Source organism: Pteropus alecto, unplaced genomic scaffold (assembly GCF_000325575.1).
Source record: "Pteropus alecto unplaced genomic scaffold, ASM32557v1 scaffold131, whole genome shotgun sequence".
Lineage (NCBI taxonomy): Eukaryota > Metazoa > Chordata > Mammalia > Chiroptera > Pteropodidae > Pteropus > Pteropus alecto.
The window spans coordinates 24,327,457-24,345,913 of NW_006434709.1; the positions used below are offsets into that span (position 1 = coordinate 24,327,457).

The 18,457-nt window shown below is 39.1% G+C and overlaps 1 protein-coding gene across 19 annotated transcripts in view; it reads left to right on the forward strand.

Annotated features, from left to right (window-relative positions):
• Positions 1-18,457, forward strand: part of SLC8A1 (solute carrier family 8 member A1) — a 310,488-nt gene that overhangs the window by 258,254 nt on the left and 33,777 nt on the right. For 17 of the 19 annotated variants that reach the window (XM_025045193.1, XM_025045192.1, XM_025045191.1 and 14 more), the window contains one exon: positions 10,994-11,269. The exons of 1 other annotated variant lie outside the window; for it this stretch is intronic. In XM_025045193.1, coding sequence (XP_024900961.1) covers positions 10,994-11,269 — 276 coding nt within the window. Of the gene's footprint in view, positions 1-10,993; positions 11,270-12,217; positions 13,245-18,457 lie in introns of those variants that run through there. One more of the 19 variants, XM_025045201.1, reaches the window with a different exon arrangement.

An 18,457-nucleotide genomic window follows, 5' to 3' on the forward strand; every position in this document is an offset into this window, starting at 1 on the left:
TTTAGAATCTGAGGTTCTTGCTACACCAGACAGCACTGCTTTCATTTTTCTTTTGGAGTTGGCATTTGTGGAAATGGTGCCTTAGCCCTTATTCCCATGATGCTGTTACCTAAGGACCTCTGGTCTTCTTGATGGCACGATGCTTCAGCATTAGGTGAAGCAGAGACCGAAGCTTTGCTTGACCAACAACATAGAGGCATTGAATGGATGAATGGCCCCCATTGGTTAATAGTTGTTTTGTGCTCACACAAGCCTCACAGCAACCCGTTGTAGCAGGTATTCATGAACCCATTTATGAGATAGGGAAACAGAAATTAGGATTCGCACCCTGACCCAGGATTCTGATTTCAAGTTAAGGCCTCTTTCCATCTCGTCACACTTGTGCCTCCCAGAGATTAATGCCTGTGGGTCACACGCTTAAATCTATTCTTGGCACTTCGCTCTTCCCTCAGAGCCTGTGCACATGGAAGGCTTTCCTTACTGTCTGGATGTTCTCACAGATCACCTCCTCAGGGGAGTTTCTCAACCACCCAGTCATACTTTATTCCATTACCTGACTTTATTGTCTTCATTGCCCGTAGCAGTATCTGCAATTATCGTGTTTGTTCATATGTTTTATTTGATTACTTTCTCCCCTTGGAAGTTCTGTGGGGTCTGTTTGGCTACATTTCCAATGCCTAAAACTGTGCCTGACATAGAAAGTATTAATAAATATTTACTGAAGAAATAAATGGCACAAATAAAGTGACTCTTTCAACCATCCCTTTCCCTTTGAAGGTTTACTACAGATACTGGTCCAGGTTAGGGGCTCAGCCTAGACTTTGATACAAAATAGTGACCTGACATATTTTTAGAGCTCGGATCTATAAACTTAATAGCATTTGCACTATGCCTAAACCAACTAAGGAAAACAAGCCATAGGCTTATTAATGATGAGAGAGAAAGAGATATTTTAAAGATGGTTTATATTGAAGAAAAGCATCAGAACAGCTTGGTGCAGGGTTATAATTTATGGAAGACTAAAAAGCCACTGGCAGATAGACAAACTTGATTGTCAATACCCACCTTAGCCAGCCTACCCTCTAAAAAAAAGTGTTCATGAGCAGTGAGGAAATGGAGATACTTTATCTGAATTCCACTGAGTTAATCCTCCCATCCAGAACCAATATTGCTACATAGAAGATTATAGCTTCTCTTAAAAATCTCAATTATCTTTCTATCAGCACCAGAGAGAAAGTTAGTGATGGCTATACCCAGTTTCCAGGAGAAGAAATGGAAGTACAAGGAGCATCTGTGAGGTGCCTGAGAACATGTAACTCATCAAAGCCTCTTCATTGTCAGTGGAGGACCCCAATAACTAGGAGCTCACTGAAAATCACAACAGGGAGAAGGAAGCAGGGGCATGCAGATGAGGGGTGCCCCGAATAATTGCAATCACTTTGTATTGTGCAAACCAAGGCCATGATTAGAATCTTAGATTCTCAACTTATATCAACACTTTGCCAGCAAATCAACTCACAAACCCCATGATCAGAAGGAAGTCCTTTCAAGTGATCCTGAGACCAGGAAAGCACTCACAGAGGAGGGGCTTTGTTGTTGCTGAAGGTCTATAGTTCATTTGCTACACAGAGAGAGATGTTTGCCGCCCAAATGAAGAGAACGCACAAATGCAGAGAATTCCCATCAGAGCCAATATAAACCATTAACAGGATTTTCCCAAAGATGACAGGAAAACCAGACTCTGGGAAGAAAAAGTAGAGCCATTTATTCTTTCCTCAAAAAAGCATTCAATAATTTATATATGATACCACGCAGAGCATTATTTTAAGGAGGGTAGTTATTTCTCAATTACTCTTTTCATGAAACAATGCTAAATGGACTTAGATTTTATCCAAATGGATTTTTGCTGGACAAACCACAGAGATTTTTCTCCCTGGAAACAATGGGTCAGATAATTGCAATGAAGTGGCAGAAAGAGTTTTAGATCTCATAAGCATCATTTAAACTCTCTGAGCCTCAGTTTCTTCACTTTTAAAATAGAGAATATAATACCAACATTAATAGGTTGCTGGGAGAATGAACATTAAATGAGATGGATGTATTTATCATGTGCATGAAGGTACGCACTCCATAAGTGAACCCAAATGCATAGATTAATTACAGCAGCATCTTATAAGCATCCAGACAGTCTTTATGCTCCTCTGCTTGTGGGGCAGACTTTGATAAACATCGACTCTTTATATAAATTTCAACATTTTCCTAGGATATAACATTGAGTTGTTTGTTGAAAACTACAAACAGTTCCTCCAAGGCTCAACTTCCCACACTCTTGGCGGCTAATTCAGACACAGCTGCTGATATTTACAAAGGTTATCAGAGGCCTCGAGCCAATCTTAGAACCCGGTGTGCCCACATACTATCCACCATAACTAAACCACCTAAACTAGGAGGAGGCATCTGCACTTGCTGAGTATCAGTTCTACTTGTCGAGGGTTTATTTCTTAGGTGCTCAAATGGATAAGAAATACTTCTCTATTGCAGAAGCCTGGAATTCGGCTAATCCTACAATCAATAAAGAGTGAGCGGACACTCTGAATTTCAAGATTCTCAGCCTGATGTGGAGTTAATTTGCAGAAACAAAGCTTGGGGCAAAAACACACAAGACTAACTGTGTCAACCTCTTCTCATTTAGGAACACTCAATGCACATAGAGGAATTCTAAAAAGAGAGAGAGGCTAAGCATTCGATTTTAAGCTTTGAACTGATTCATTTTGCTAATAATCAAACTTGCATTGAGCTAGAACTTAGTGGATCCATTTTTCATCTTGTCAGTGGCTGCATTTGCCGAGAAATATTTCTGTCACATCAGATATTTTTTGGGCTGTGTTAACCATCCTAACAAGGTCCATAATGGCCTGAGCTGGTAAGCATTCTATTGTTTTGTGGAAAATTTCACCCAGAGGTTCATTTATTCCAGACAGGGTTGAAAGTTATTCGGAGAGAGTTGCCTTCTCATATCCCATTTAGTACTGTCACACATCACCTGTGCCTAACCCTCCAAGTATGGGCTGTAGCTAGCACTGGCATTGTGGGACAGAATGACCCACAGATGTCTCTACCTTGGAAATCGGGATGATTAACAGCCCTATACAGGTGTCCTCTAAGAAGAGGCCAATAGTCCAAGTTATAAGTCTATAGCAGTCTTGAACTCAAACTCCTGGATGTGGGTGCCCAGACGTGGTAGGTTCTAGATGCAGGTCTCCACACTCATTAGGTTCCCCACTAGCTAGTGAAGAAGGACCTCTCAGTAAACCACCAGGCTTGCTCTCAGGCCTGTAGCTGCATGGGACTAGGATAGGAGTACTAGGAACCAACAGTGAGGCTCACACCCTGCCCTAGGTCAACCAGGCACACACCAAGAGAACTTTCTCACAATTTAATTACATTTTGAAGAAGGCTTCAAGAAGCAGAGTTCTTAGAAAAGGCTGGTATGATGTCAAAGTACAGGTTTTCTAAAGGCAAAATTTTACATGTACTAAAAATATAGTAAGTAATCACTTCTCTTAAAGAACCTAAGGATAGATGAATAATTGTACAGTCGTGTCTCAAGTCAACTATACTAGTGTGGGGAATGGAAGACATAATCTAGAAATAGCATTACAATAGTGGGTTGTTGATTTATAGATGTATGACAATGTGTGACGTGGCCACCAAAACCCCAGTGTGTACATTAATGCAAGTAAATGTATCCAGAATGGGAAAGATGAAAGACCTTTCCCAGTGCAGATGAGTTAAGTGTCTCTTAGAGTTGCGTCCAGCTCCAAGTTGATCCATATTCTGAAAAAGAAGGATCAACTTAGTGCTCAGAGGAGCATGGCCATCCTGACAAAGGAACTTGGCGTGAGGACTGAGAGCGATGTGAAAGTAGCCAGCTAAGCTACAAGTGCCTGAAGGAATGTCATGTGGAGTGAGAATGGCCTTATCCCATATGGCCTAAGGGATGGGACCCGGACAAATTAGTGGAACTTAACAGCCCAAGCTGACAGCCTGAGCTGCTAAAACTTGGATTTTGAGATCATGAACTGCCTAATAGTTGAGACTCAAGTGTGGCACCGGTGACCATCTGGCAGAGAGATTTTGAAGGAATTCATGTTAGATTGTTAAACTTGGCTCTGAATCCCTCCCAATGCTTTAAGTTCAGGTATTTTTCTAATACCTATATGTTTCAGTTAATAGAATCAGATACCTGCCCTTTTTCTATAGATCTCATAGATCTAGAATTTGAATAAATGGTATTTTGAGGTCTCTCTTGATAAGGAATTGTCTTGCAATATACGTGGATGAAAAATTGCAGACATCTATTTTTTCATCACAGAATATACAAGTAACTACTTCTTGACCATTAGGTTATAGGGAAATGTTTATAGCACTTTCCCCAAATCCAGAACGAGGGATAAATTCTTGTTTGGAAGTGAATCCTTAGGTTACTGAATTTAGTGACATACAGAAATTGTTTAGAATTGGAAGAGATGGATAAATGTTTTCTCACTAGAAATAAGATACAAGCGTGTAAAAGAGGAAAGGGAGAGAAGTCTTTAAATCATTGAATGCGCAAGACAGTAAAAGCCACTGGGTTTAACTCAAGCTCATATGTATCTCACACACACACACACACACACACACACACACACACACACACACACACAGATACATGAAAGCAAAGGAACAAAAATTTAACAATTGAATCACAGTTCTCAGTTTTTTCTCTTAAAATGAGAAGGGGTAAATTAGCTAATTGCTAGGGTTTATCTTAAATGCTGTATGATTCTGTCAGAACCTTTGAAAGAAAAGAGAAATGGAAATCTACAATGGAAGAGTAGAACTTGATTTTAATTACTATATATCAGGTTGCAAAAAAAAAAAAGGTGATGGCTATGGAAGAGAAAGCTCATTCAATCAAATTAATCTATTAATTTGTTTGAAGACGATAAATCTTGGTGCTCAGAAACTAAAGAGGGAAGAAATGAAACTAAAGAGACACAAAATTAAAATCAACCCCATGTAGGAAAAAATGAATTAATTTCAAAAAGAAATGATCCCCAAAACAGTGTGTAGAATGTAGAAAACCACTGTAGAAATCTGGTTTCACAGTTACAGATTTGTATATTATACTTGTTGGGCTTAGGAAATCATATGGATGACAGTGTGGTTGGTCACAGATGTCATCCTATATCCATCTTGTCATACTTCTGGAAAGTATCCTGATTATTCTCACTATTGCATAGTGGAGGATTCTCTTACAAAATAAAAATAGACTAATTATAGATAAGTGAATACCGAGAAGGAATCAAAAGTGAGACACTTCCTCAGATTAACAGCAGCATAATTCTCCAAACTGGTTTCCATTACAAGTTTGTGATAATGTAGGCTGGTCTCCCAAATTCTAGAATGCACACCAGGATGTTGGATTCCGAAGTAGATGGTTGACTTTTGAAAACTAGAAAACCTTCGCCACACTCTAAAGCACAGATTTCTAAATGGTGACAACCATGATGCCCCTCCCATTATTTATTGTCCTGTTTCCTGTGTTTAGTTGGTCCCCAAGGGTGTGAGAAAGAGCATATGGCTAATTCTTCAAAAATATAAATATCTAGAAAACAGAATACAAATATTACTGATGGTACATCAGTGTTTTCACCTTTCTAAAAACAACATTTTATTTATATAGCATTTAGGCATTGGAAGAATTCTCCAATTCAAATTTTGAATCAATATTTGACAGATGCTATACTCCTCAACTTGCTTCAACAAGACATCACGTGCAGTAAATAGTCCCCAGGATGTAAGACCAAATCCCAACTCAGCCACTGAGTCAGTAAAATAATTACCAATTGTGTAATTACTTTACAAAGTCACAAATTCTCTGAACTTCAGGTTCTTCATATATATAATGGGATTAATAATGCCTACCTTGCAGGGTTATTGTAAAGATTAAATAAAATCAGGTATGGAAAAAATTTAGCTAAATGCCTGTCATTTAAGACACTTCATCATATTCTCTGTTGCTTTCTTTTTTTTTCTTAAAATCAAGCAGCTTGGGGAAGCTGTAGCAATAATATTTCATTCAAACAAAATATAGATTCTGTGAAATCAGGATACTCAGGTCATATGGATTTACTGTCTTCCTTCTGACAAGTAACAGTGATGGAAGAAGATGCATCTGTCTGCACAGGGGGTTACAATTTCACACAGGAATTAGATATTTCCTGTTCAGGTCTTCACCACAGCTCTGAGATGTGGGAGTTAGCAAATTCATTTGACAGATGAGGAACTGAGGCTCAGGAAGGTCAAGTGTCTTTCTCCAAAAATAAGCTATCAGTGCTAGAAATTGACTTAAGTTTGCTAACCCAAGTGTCCACTACACCCCAGGAGCCTCTTTTTCTGGCTCTCAAAACTCTCTCTGAGGCCAAACTCTGAGTGCCTCAAGAGGGATATAAAGTCATGTCTGGTTTACTTTAGATGCTGTGTTATCTGCAGGTGCCAAGCCCAGAAGTTGCCTTTCAGGATCACTTTGTGCTGATAATGCCTTTGTTCTCAAGCTCCAGAGCAGGGTCAGTGCAAGTATGGTTCTATCAGAAGTTGAAGTGATGCTCTCTCCACTCTCCGTGGTTTTAATGATTTGGCTATTTCTACAGTTATATTTAGTAAGTCCAACATCTGTCAAGGAACCCATTTAAAAGGCAATAAGACAGATTAATCAAATACAACATTTTTGTTATCTCTTCATTAGTGGAATCCATAAAGCTGAAAAGGATTCCAAGATAAGAGGATCCTTTGCTTGGGATCCTCTGAAAGGAAACCCACCGGCCTGACAATTTCTTTGCTAATGCAGAGGAGGGACTCGAAAGAATTACGTAGCCTCCAGTAACTCTGGGCTGGCAAACACACAGACCTGGCAGATTACGATCATCTTTGTCATCACATAAAAGACACTCCCAGGTGGTTTTTCTTTAATGCTCCACTGATCTTTGCAAGGAACAGACTTTTAAGTATAGTCCAGATGGTAATGGATGAACTTAATATTTCTTTGTCCTTCTCCAAGACAGGGTAACTGTGCATCATGCATGGGAGTCAGTGGTCATTTTTAATATTTAAATGACATCTGAGTAGGAGATTAAAATTTATAAAGAGCATTGAGATCCTCGGTAAAAGGGATGGGAAGCCACTTCTACTTTCAAATGCAATAAAACAGATGGGCCTCCCATTCCGGACTTAAGCATTAAAATATTTAAGATTCTTTGTAATACTGGAAGTCCACAGAAGGAAATCTCAATATCTCAATATCCGTCTCTCTCTCTCTCCTCCTCCCTCCTTCTCTCCCTCCTTCCCCCCTGCCCCCCGTGCTCTCTCTCTCTCTCTCTCTTTCACTTATATTGCATTACACACTTATAGATCATTAACTTAATTCCAGAGGGCAAGATTCCATTTTGTTTTTAAAAGACTGGAATGTAACCTTAAGACCCAGCACAGGGAAACAGTAAGAATTCTGAGTAGAGGAAAATAATAACTACCATGATAATTATTATCTTGAAATATCCTCACTTTGCAGAGGTGATCTAATTATTCTCCTGCACATCCCTCATGGGAAAGGTGTTATTATTTCCATCCTGAAGACAAATATAATATCTACTCTTGATTTATAAGTGCTATTTCTTCTGAGAAGCTTCATTTATTTGTTTTCTTGTTCATCTTTACAATATGGACTTAGACACCTAAAATTAAGTAATTTTGTAGAGTTAGAGGCAGAATAATGTTTCTATGGATGATTGATTAAAATTCAGTGCTTTCCAAACTGTTTTAATCATATACCCTGTGAAATTATAAAATGTGCACAAATACTGAAATTTAAAAGGATCAAACAAAATAAATATACCTTGAGAGTCAGAGTCTAGGGTTTTTTCTGTGCTTTCCTGGGGTATGTGCAGCCCCCCCGCCACACTCTTTGGAACGGGGAGTTGGAAATAGGTAGAGAAAAAAATTAACATGGTTCTCCTCTTCTTCTCTCTTTAAAATAAGCCCTGGCAATTGCAGTTCTTACAGTGAGTTCTACTTGGAGCTAACTTGTAGGGCAAAAGAGAAATAGGAAGAAATGTGAAAGAAGGGGAAAAAAGAAATGGATAAGAAAGGAGTGGGTAACAGAAACACTGAGCTCTGGCAGGGGTGCCATATTAGTTTGCTACGGCTGCTGTAACAAAATACCAGACTGGGTAGCTTCAATAATAGAAATCCATTCTCTCACAGTTCTGGAGGATAGATGCCCAAGATCGAAGTATTAGCAGGTTTGGTTTCTCTTCTTTCCTTACTTGGGGAAGGAAGGGGCTCCCTTCACGTGCCCTCACATGGTCTTTCCTCTGTGTGTACACATCCCTGCTGTCTCTTTGTGTCCCAATTTCCTCTTCTTATAAGGACACCAGTCAGACTGGATTAGGGTCCATCCTAATAGCTTTGTTTTAACTTAATCATCTCTTCAAAGGCCCTGTATCCAAACACAGTCACGATCTGAGGCGCTGAGGCTTAGGTTCAATGTATGAATTTGGCGGAGACATAATTCAGCCCATAATATGTGCTTTTATTTAAAAATATCTTCTGCTTTCAGGCAAGGGTGATATTAGAAGTATGTAATAACCATACAGCATGAGTGCTGTAGGAAATGGTTATTACAAGTTAAACTGAGGCATGTTAAATTTTTCAAGAGTTTGAGTAAACATGGATTCAAACTGGGCAGAGTTAAACAAGCACCCTGCCAACAAGAGCTAGGGGAAGGACTTTTATAGAGCAGACTCAGAAGCAAAGCATGGAAATTTTCATTGGCTATAGCTTACGCAGTTGCCTTATTTGGGAAAGCCTAGGGGTTGTGATTGGTTCTTCTTAAGTTTCGTTTTCTCAGATACAAGTATATTTATAAGTATTGACTCTGGCTTAGGTTTTGGTGTGCTTACATAGGTTATCAAGGTGTAAGAGCCACCTTGGTCTCATGACACGGTCAGCAATGCTTGTTCACTCTAGTGACTCACACCCTCTTCGATCTGCTGACCTGACTCAAGTTCCCTGACTAGTTAGTCTCCCAAGGTGATCCCATCCATCTCCTGGGGGTTTCCTCCCAACAGTTTACTAGAGACCCTCCGAAGCCTCAAAGGTGAAGCTGCTTCCTCCACAGATCCAAGTTTGTTTGCATGATAATTCTGACCATGTGCTCCTTGAACAGTGGGCCATTCCTGTAAGATGACAGGTGAGAAATCCAGACATTCCTTCTGTCATGTTCTCTGAGAGGCACGTTTCCCTCAAAGCTCCTCTACTTGAAGAGGGTTTTCCTATTCGTGATCTGCACCAGATGGCCTCACCATGGACTGTCTCATGAAGAGCACAAACGCTTTCTGTGTTTTGGCGACCTCAGGTCACACAGTCAGCTGGAAAGTTTGACAGCCTCACCTACTGCCAGTTGCATTAGTTGAATGAAGGAAAGTAGATCCCTAGTGACAATGTTGGGAGTCTGGGGGTGGTGCACAAAGTCTTCAAGGAGACGTTCTTTCCAAAATTTCTGGAAAGCACACAAACATGTATTTGCCACCACCTTAGGAAGAGCTGACATTCGATACCTCAATTTAAAAATATATGAATGAGGATTCTATCACATTATGAAGTCTTTATTTTAGAATGCTATTACTGATTTCCTGATTCCTTTAAATGGTAAGCTTTATGCATTCTTTCTTCATTGCTAGTATAACATAATTGGAAAAATTGTATGTGTATTATTTAAGTAGTTATATCAAGTCAGTAGAAATTAATACACTCATTTAACAAGAATTTAGCCAGTTTATTCCCCATGCTGGAGATAGGACACAAAAATGAACAAGTTCCTGCCCTTGAAGGGCTCACAGTTACCGAGAGAAGAAGTAAAGTGGACAGGCACAATCTAGGAACTGGTTCTCACATACAGGAGAATCACCTAGAGGCCTAGTTCAAAGAGCTTGCTGTACCATCTCCCACCCCAGCCCCACTCCCCTAGTTTCAGATTCAATGGGGCCAGGAATTTGCATTTCTAACAAGTTCCCTGGTGGTGGTGGTTCTGCTGCTGCTGCTATCTCTTAGGAACCACACTTTGAAAACCACTGATCTAGTGTTGCAAGTGCTGGGGGCTATGGAAACTCTGAGGATGAGTTCCCAGCATGTGCCGGAGGGTGAGGGAGGTCAGAGAAGTTTTCATAAAGGAAGTGAGTTTTAAAGGACAAGTGGGGAAGGATAAGGAGGGAAGGATTGGGACATGCCAAGTACATTTAGTTCTAAAGGACAAAAGTAGGAGAAAGTACATATGGTTTGAAAAAAATGCAAATAATTCCATTTGGCTGAGATGAAGTTTGAGTTCGAATTAGTTGCAGAAGATAAAACTGGAGAAATATGCATGGCCGAGAGCCGTGGTTGAGGGCTCTGTGTGAGCATTGTCCTACAGGTGATGGAACCTGATGATAGAACCATGAATGCCCAGAGCCAGACTCGAAGCTGGAAGAAAAGAACTCTGGTAGAAGATCTCCCATCAGTTAGCTTTCTTCCAAAAAAGCTTCTTTCTGAGCCTAGCACAGGGCTTTCTAGCCCTTCGGAAGAAATACATTTCATTTCTCTGAAGAGACAAATCTTCCTGGAAGTAATATGAGAGGTGAAAGGTTATGCCGATTGCATATAACCAGAACTGAGTGGAGGGTTAAGTTTTTGCTATTGACTTATGAGTTCTGGCAAGGGAGCATGACAGTATTTTGAGCATGACAGTAATTAATTGATGATGATTGACTCTTGGAAAACCTTCGGCTTCGCCCACCTCTAATGGCCTCCTGGTCACTCAGAAGAGAGGGTTGGCAGGCCTAGGAAGGAGGAATTGGAAGAGAGGGAGTCCCCAGTAGCACAGGTTGTGATGAAATGTGCTTCATTCCCTTCTCTCTAGGGGAAGATGATGACGACGATGAATGTGGGGAGGAGAAGCTACCCTCCTGTTTCGATTACGTGATGCACTTTCTGACTGTCTTCTGGAAGGTCCTCTTTGCCTTCGTGCCCCCTACAGAATACTGGAATGGCTGGGCATGTTTCATTGTCTCCATCCTCATGATTGGCATACTGACAGCTTTCATTGGAGACTTGGCTTCCCACTTCGGCTGCACCATTGGCCTAAAAGATTCTGTGACTGCAGTAGTGTTCGTCGCACTTGGAACTTCAGTACCAGGTAGAGAATACATTCATATGTGATTCCCTCAGAAGTAGAAGCCCATTTGCCTTATGACCTTTTATTGCCTCACCATTGCAAGGACTGTGACAACAAATCAGGCCTATTAAGGTGAGAGTCCAAAGATATAAATGATGTCATTGCTAGAATATTGTCATGGCATTTTTCAAGGTTAGAAAGCTGTTCAGTATCATCATGATGACAGAAAAGCATCCCCAGAGGGGACTGCATGGCCTGCATGGAGAGAGCACATTGATTTGATGGCTAGATTGATAGATCAGATTCGCATTTCAATCAGCACTTTCAAAAACACAAAATAAAACAAAATTACAGAATCATCTTCCAGAACAAAAATGTCTATTTGGTAAAATTTGGATGATTTCCATGAAACTCTGCATTCATTGGGTCACTAAGATAAATACTTACTAAAGATCTGATATAATATTCTCTTGACCCAGGTATTAATGTATTAATGGAAGGAAATAAGAAGAAACAGACATTGATCAGGACAGGGAAAAGGGAATCTCACAAAGTGAGCAGTTTCTTTAGTTGTACATTTCATGGATATCCTTTTATGCATTCTTATAAGCTGAATTTCTCTTTTAGCCTACAACTATAGCTGATTACGGTTGCTCAGACTTCTGAGTAAGAAATCGACCTCCCAAACATGACATTGACAGCAGTAATGTTCAAACTTTGGTGGGCATCAAAATTACCTAGGAGGTTGTTTAAAAAATGCAAATGCCTGAGACCCATCACCAACCTATGGAATCAGAAGATCTAGAAGAAGGGCCCAGAAATGTATGTTTTAAGCTCACAGGTGATTCTGTTGAACATCAGGGCTTATTGTAACTAAAGCTGTAGATCTATTCCCCAGCACTAGTTGACACCTCAACAGATGTACAGCCTTAACTTTGAGCAACAAGATTCTCATTCTCTCCTTGATAGGTCAAGTGTTGCAGTGGGTTTGGAGAAAGGTGAAACTTGAGACCTACAGCCCTGCCAATGGCGTCATTCACTTTCCATGTTCAACATTTGCCACAGCCTTTCTATAAATGCTGTGATTTCTACCAGTACTTTGCATAGTTGGGAACCCTAGCTGTGGTTTTGAGTCTGAAAATAAGTATGGTATAAATCATGTGTATCTCTTCACTGGAATCCACTAGTTGTTCTCCACCGAGATATTTATCATCTCAGTGACTGTGGATAAGTTACTTAACCTCTCTTAGCCTCAGTTTCTTTACATGTAAAATTGGGATAACCATACTTAACTTGCAGAATTGTGGTAAGGACTGAAGAAAATACCTATAAATTATGCATCTTAGTAAAGCATCTGGGACTAGAAGGAATTCAATAAAATAGCAGCTTTTGTGATTGTTATTTATGTTGAACAGCTTAGGAAGATCTGACCAGTATAAATATGGACACTTCATCCTTGAGTAACCAGGGATGAAGTGTCCAGATTTATATTGGTCAGCCAGAGCACATGGTGCTATCCAACTGACTGACCCTTTGAAAGTCCTCTATATAACCAAAGGAACTAAAGATCATGGTTACCCATTGCTCTGTCTGTGGCTTTTTTAAGAAAATGTTTTGGGGTGCACTTTGCCTAAGGTTTAAATCACTAAATCAAATGGTGCCCAAGTTAGCACACGCTGTTGGCCATGGGTTTAATCCTTGAGGAAAATATATGCAAATTATGGTGACGAAGGTGAAATTAGATCTCTCATGACAGTTATTCAAAATCAGCCTGTGGTAAGTCAACAGTTGGTCCTAGCAAATGCATCACTTGCTTTCAAAAGAACAACAAAAAAATGCTTTTTCTACATTAAATCCTTGTCCCACCAAAAAAAAATTGTTTTTAAATTTCCCAACTTCTCATCTCAATACCCCCAAACTGGCTCTTTTTTCTATATAACACTCCTCCAAAATGGCATTGTGCATCTCTTGTATTAATAAACACTTTTGAATAGTGTGCAGCCATACGATTAAAAAACTTTTTCCGTAACATGAAATGTGGATTACAGAAACCTTTATGGTTGGAAGAGTCATTTGTTCTGCCACTTAAAACCAGCTCAGTTCCCAGGGAGAGGTATCAAGAAGTAAGGAAGCCTATTGGGGAGAATACAACAGAATCGTTAGTTGTCAAAATGGTTTCCCCACACTGCTATAAATTCTTCCTACTGGGATACAGATTTCTTTTCTCTGTTATTGGGAGCATTCCTGTAATTTGTTGCAATATTAACTGTGCAGCATGCTCCCCAAACAATATATTCACCGGTAATCTCACATAATCATATCTATATAAACAGACTTTTTTTTTTTCAAAAAACAGCTGTGCAAATTGAGCAAGATGCTAAATGAATGTAATATTTTTCTGACTTTATTCTTCAATCCTGATTATTCTGAACGGTGCTTTCTTTTATCTCTTGACTTAAAAAACATTATGCTATTGTTCCCAGATGACAAAGCCCAGTTGCCATAGATAGAAGAATAAGGAAAAGTCATTCTCTTCACATACCACCTGCCATTAATTGGCATCTGTCCTGAGGCCCAGTTTTGATGTTTTGACACTTGTCTTAGAGTAGAAGGGATCCTGGCTAGTGTCTGATAATGCTGCCTCTTCTAGGTAAGACTCAGATTCTTAGCCTACGAGAGCCTGATGGGCATTGAAATTTTTCCCTGCCTCCAGGCAGGATTAAATATCTACATATATCATTAGAAGTAATTTTTTTTTTTTAACCATATTGTTCAAAATCTGTGGGAAAAAGAGCTTATGACTTTCCAGGTGAGACAGAATTTCTTCCTCAGACCAACTTGTAGCAAACGCTCATTATAATCTACTGGCAGAGGACTCCTGAAGGTCTTCACCCCGCCTAACCTTAGGTCCACATAGGAGTTTAGAGACCCGTTCCAGTTATTAGAGAAAAGGCCCTTTTTTCAAATCGCTTGTTCTTAAATAGAGCTACCTATCTGGAGAAGAGCATCTTCTTGAACTGTCTCTTTTCACCTCTGTGCATCTCTTGTATTAATAAACTATTTTGAAAAGTGTGGCAGCCACACAATTACCTTTTTTTCTGAACGTAAAATATGGATTATAGTTGGAATGAGCCAGAGTCTCTTCTTTCCTCGGTCCATGCTCCCTCCCTGAGCCATCACATCCATCCCCATGGCTTAAATGCTATTGATGTGCCAATGACTGGCAAATGTATATCTCCAGCCTCCACTTTTCCCTGAGCTTTAGATTCATTTACCACTGCCTTCTCTATATTGATGCTAGGTGTGTAATTTGCAACTCAAAATTACCATGTCCAAAATAGAACTGTTGACTGCCTAATTGCCTTATCCTTCAATCAAACCTATTCTTCCCAGATTTCACCTTTCTCAGGAAAACAGTATCATCATTCACTCAGGTGTCCTTGATTCCTTTTTCCTCATCCCCACAGTCAATCCATTTATAACTCCTGCAGATCTTTCCTCTAAAGTATATCTTGATCGAACCCCCTTAGCTGTCTCTGCCACCACAGTCCTGGTCTAGGCAGTGGTTCTCTTCCACTCAGACCCTTGCAATAGCCTCCTATCTGTCTTCTTGCCTCTGTTATAGATTGTTTTAAGATATAAATCAGACCACAGTTCTGCTTACAGTCTCCCAACGGCTTCTTATTTCACTTAGGATAAATTTTAAAATCATCACTCTGACTTACAAAGACCTATGTGATTTAGCTCCTGCCTATCATTCCATTCTGTTTTCCTCCTTGCTCGCTGTTCTTCAGCCCCACTGGCCTTTTTACTGTCCCCACGCACCAAGTCAATTCCTTTCTCAGGATTGCACTAGCTTTCTAAAACACTCTTCCGTTTCGTTTACACAAGACCGATTCTTTGTCTCAATTATATCTCACCCTAAATGTCATTTCTTCAAAGAGACCTTTCCTAACCACACAATGTGGTCAACCAGTTCTTCTGTATTATATCGCCCTATTTTCTATAGAGTATTTGTTACTTCTGGATTTTGGGGGGGAGGGGTTATTTATTTTCGAATGTTATTATTGTCTAACTCTCCTGAAATGTAAGCCTCATGAGAGCCAAAATCTTGCCTTTCTTTTCTCTATTACATCCTGGCTCCTAGAACAATGTCTAGCTAACACATAAGTAATGCAATTGTGTATATGTGTTTGTGTGTATGTAGGCATGTGTTGTATATATAAATGAATGTACAAATCAGTCATTTACACATTAGTATGAGTTGTTTCCGTCAGATTGCTTTCTTCGTAACACTTTCCAGAGACAGTTGAGAATTAAAGTTATGAATGAGGGAGATGAACAGTAGATATTTCTATGCTACAGCTTATTTTTGAGGAATAGAACATATCTGAGTAGGTTATTGCAAGAAGAGGCAAAAGGAACTTAATAGCACTAAGAATCCCAGAACAGAAACAATTTCTCTCTTGCATAATTTTGGCTATGGTGGGAACTGTGATGAGGAGCAAGATATTATTATTATTTTTTTTTTGCCTTTATTCTTTTTTCTGCTTTAAACCCTGCTTCCAAGACCCAGAAGTCAGGCCAGTACTTTTAAAACTTTAGGTATACTCTGTGGAGTGCTAAATAGGCATTTTGCAATAGCCTGGCATGGGTTCATAACTATGTTATGTCGTATTGCTTCTATAGAATAACAGTTTCAAAATTCAAGGGGAAAAATGTGAGAAGGAACATTTGGAACCCAGCCTTTTTTGTACTAAGGACCACCTATAATGGCACATTCTTTTAGCTGACAATTATTTACTTGGGTAAAACCCGGGTATATTGGGTCAAGAAATTCCAGTTTCTATATCGGATTCCAAATATAAAATTTCCTTTCATTCTTTGCTCTTCTTGGATTCAAATAAAAATAAGATGTCTTTCTTAATTACACAGAAAACTCTTGGATGACGATAAATTGGAAATAGTTTTACCTCATTAAGTCCTGCCTTGGTCTTTCTCCATTCATCTTGACTGAGCTTATACTGAAGCTTGGCTACTGCCCCCTGTATCTTCTCTTTACCAGCTGTTTACTCTTGGGGCCAAAACAGTTTAAAAATCCAGTATTCTAGGCTGTCCCTTAACCTCTGGCATTGTCAGATTTTCTGTTCGCTTGCAGTGTTTTGAATATCCTTTGAATTCTGTCAAGTAGGAATTATTTTACTCTAGAGATTTTAAGGCATGAAGGGAAAGGAAATAGACAATTATAGGGTTGTTTCACATTTTGCATATAGAAACTTTTTAAAAAATAAAACTTTGTTTTAGAGAAAATGCACATCATTTTTAAATTACATCACTTCCAGACGTCTAAATACCAAAAGAACAATTTGATATGCAAATAGCTATACTAGCTGTTCACTTTGCTCTCTCAGTGCAGTGTTCATGAATGTGCACCAGGGGATATAGTGCCAAGAGCTTTAGTACTGAACTCAGGAAACTGGACTTCTAACCATTATTCATTGTGTAGCTGGAATCGATTTCTTCATACTCTGATCCTTGCTTTTCTTGCCTGTAAAATAGGCATAATAAAACGGCAATTCAAGAACCGTCAATGAGAGGATTCATATTATGGATCTCAGAGCACTTTGTCAACTGACAATTGGTATAAAATGCAAGAAATAATTATCATTATTTACAGAGATTAACTCTCAAAATGTCAAAATAAATAGAAATGATGAGAAAATGATAATAAATGGGAAGTTTTATGAGTAGAGAAACTTAAAATTTACCACGTAGCTTCACTGTATGCTAGGCATAAGCATTATATATACATTATCCTTTATCTGATTTAGGTTTTATCAAGTGATGTGAAGTGATTTTGCCTCCTCCCAATATTTTTTTTGGCCCTTAGACTCTTCTTTTGAAAATGAGACTTTCTGTCATTGTGCTAGAAAACACTGCATTATTTGTTTTTGCAACAAAAAGATTAGCTATTGATGGTTTAAATTTTTTGGTTTTTAATTTCCTAACTTCTAATTATTCAGAAAACTAACATAGTCTATAGTATACTTCAGTAATAAGTACATTACAATTTATTATGTCCTGCTGCTTTATTTCTCAGTGGATCCTAAAGTAATATGAATGGTTATACAGGTTATATATTGGAATCTCAAGGAATCACCATAATCTAAATGATACCCATGGAGACATATGAAGTACCACACCCATGGATGTATATAGTGGCCTGTCTAAAGGCCACTTTATAGCATATAGGAGATTGAGCACTAGGATCTTGAGTTACATGAGGAAATTAAGGCTCTTAGAGAATACATGATTTGCCCATATTTAGTCCAAGTTTGTATTGATGGTAAGTTTTGGAATCCATTTCATCTCTCTTTCTTATAACCTAATACTTAACCACTCTATATTCTACCTTGGATTTTTCAAATAAGCATCGCTTACTGTCTTTCCCATATATCTTACAATTTTTTGGAAAATCTCATTTTTCTCTTTGTCTCCATTTTAGTATTGTCCATTTTTAACACATCTAATAGGGGGATTATATTCAAGCTCCCTGAGGTCAGACACCATCATTATTCCCTTTGGCATGAAAAACAGCTAGTAAAGTCCATGCTTTAAAAAATATCAGAAATGAATAAAGATCAATTTTTATACCCCAAAACTCTTAGCATTTCCTACATGTAAAAACAAACACTGAGACAACTAGAAATTCTTTCGAACACGTTCAGCTCTGACCAAGCTGGCATAAAATAGAATGCCAAAATAATCTGCATCAGCACAGCCATGGAAGTGATGAGGAAGTGGCATGTGGATGTGACCATGAAGGGAGATTTGGTCATTCTGGGCCTAGACCAAAGCTGTCTGTATACAAGGCTACCCGGGTACTGCGGTCATGGGGCCCAGGAAGAGCATATTGGGGCACTCTCCCAGCAGTCATGTTTTGCAAAGTCGTGTTTTACTAGAACTTTTGGAAATCATGTTCCAGTCTTTTAGACCTTTGAGCAAAAGAAGCAGGAGTCTGGGAGTCATCTAATTGGAAGTTACAATCTAAGGCATCTATCAGTGCACACACTCAGTCTATCCCTTCCTTAACCACAGAGATGGGGTCAGAATCCAGCAGCACCCTACCCAAAACAAACACTCTTCTCAGTGGATATTGTACCAAGTCAGTCTGAATTTCCATTGTCATCTGGTCTACCTCGGAGAACT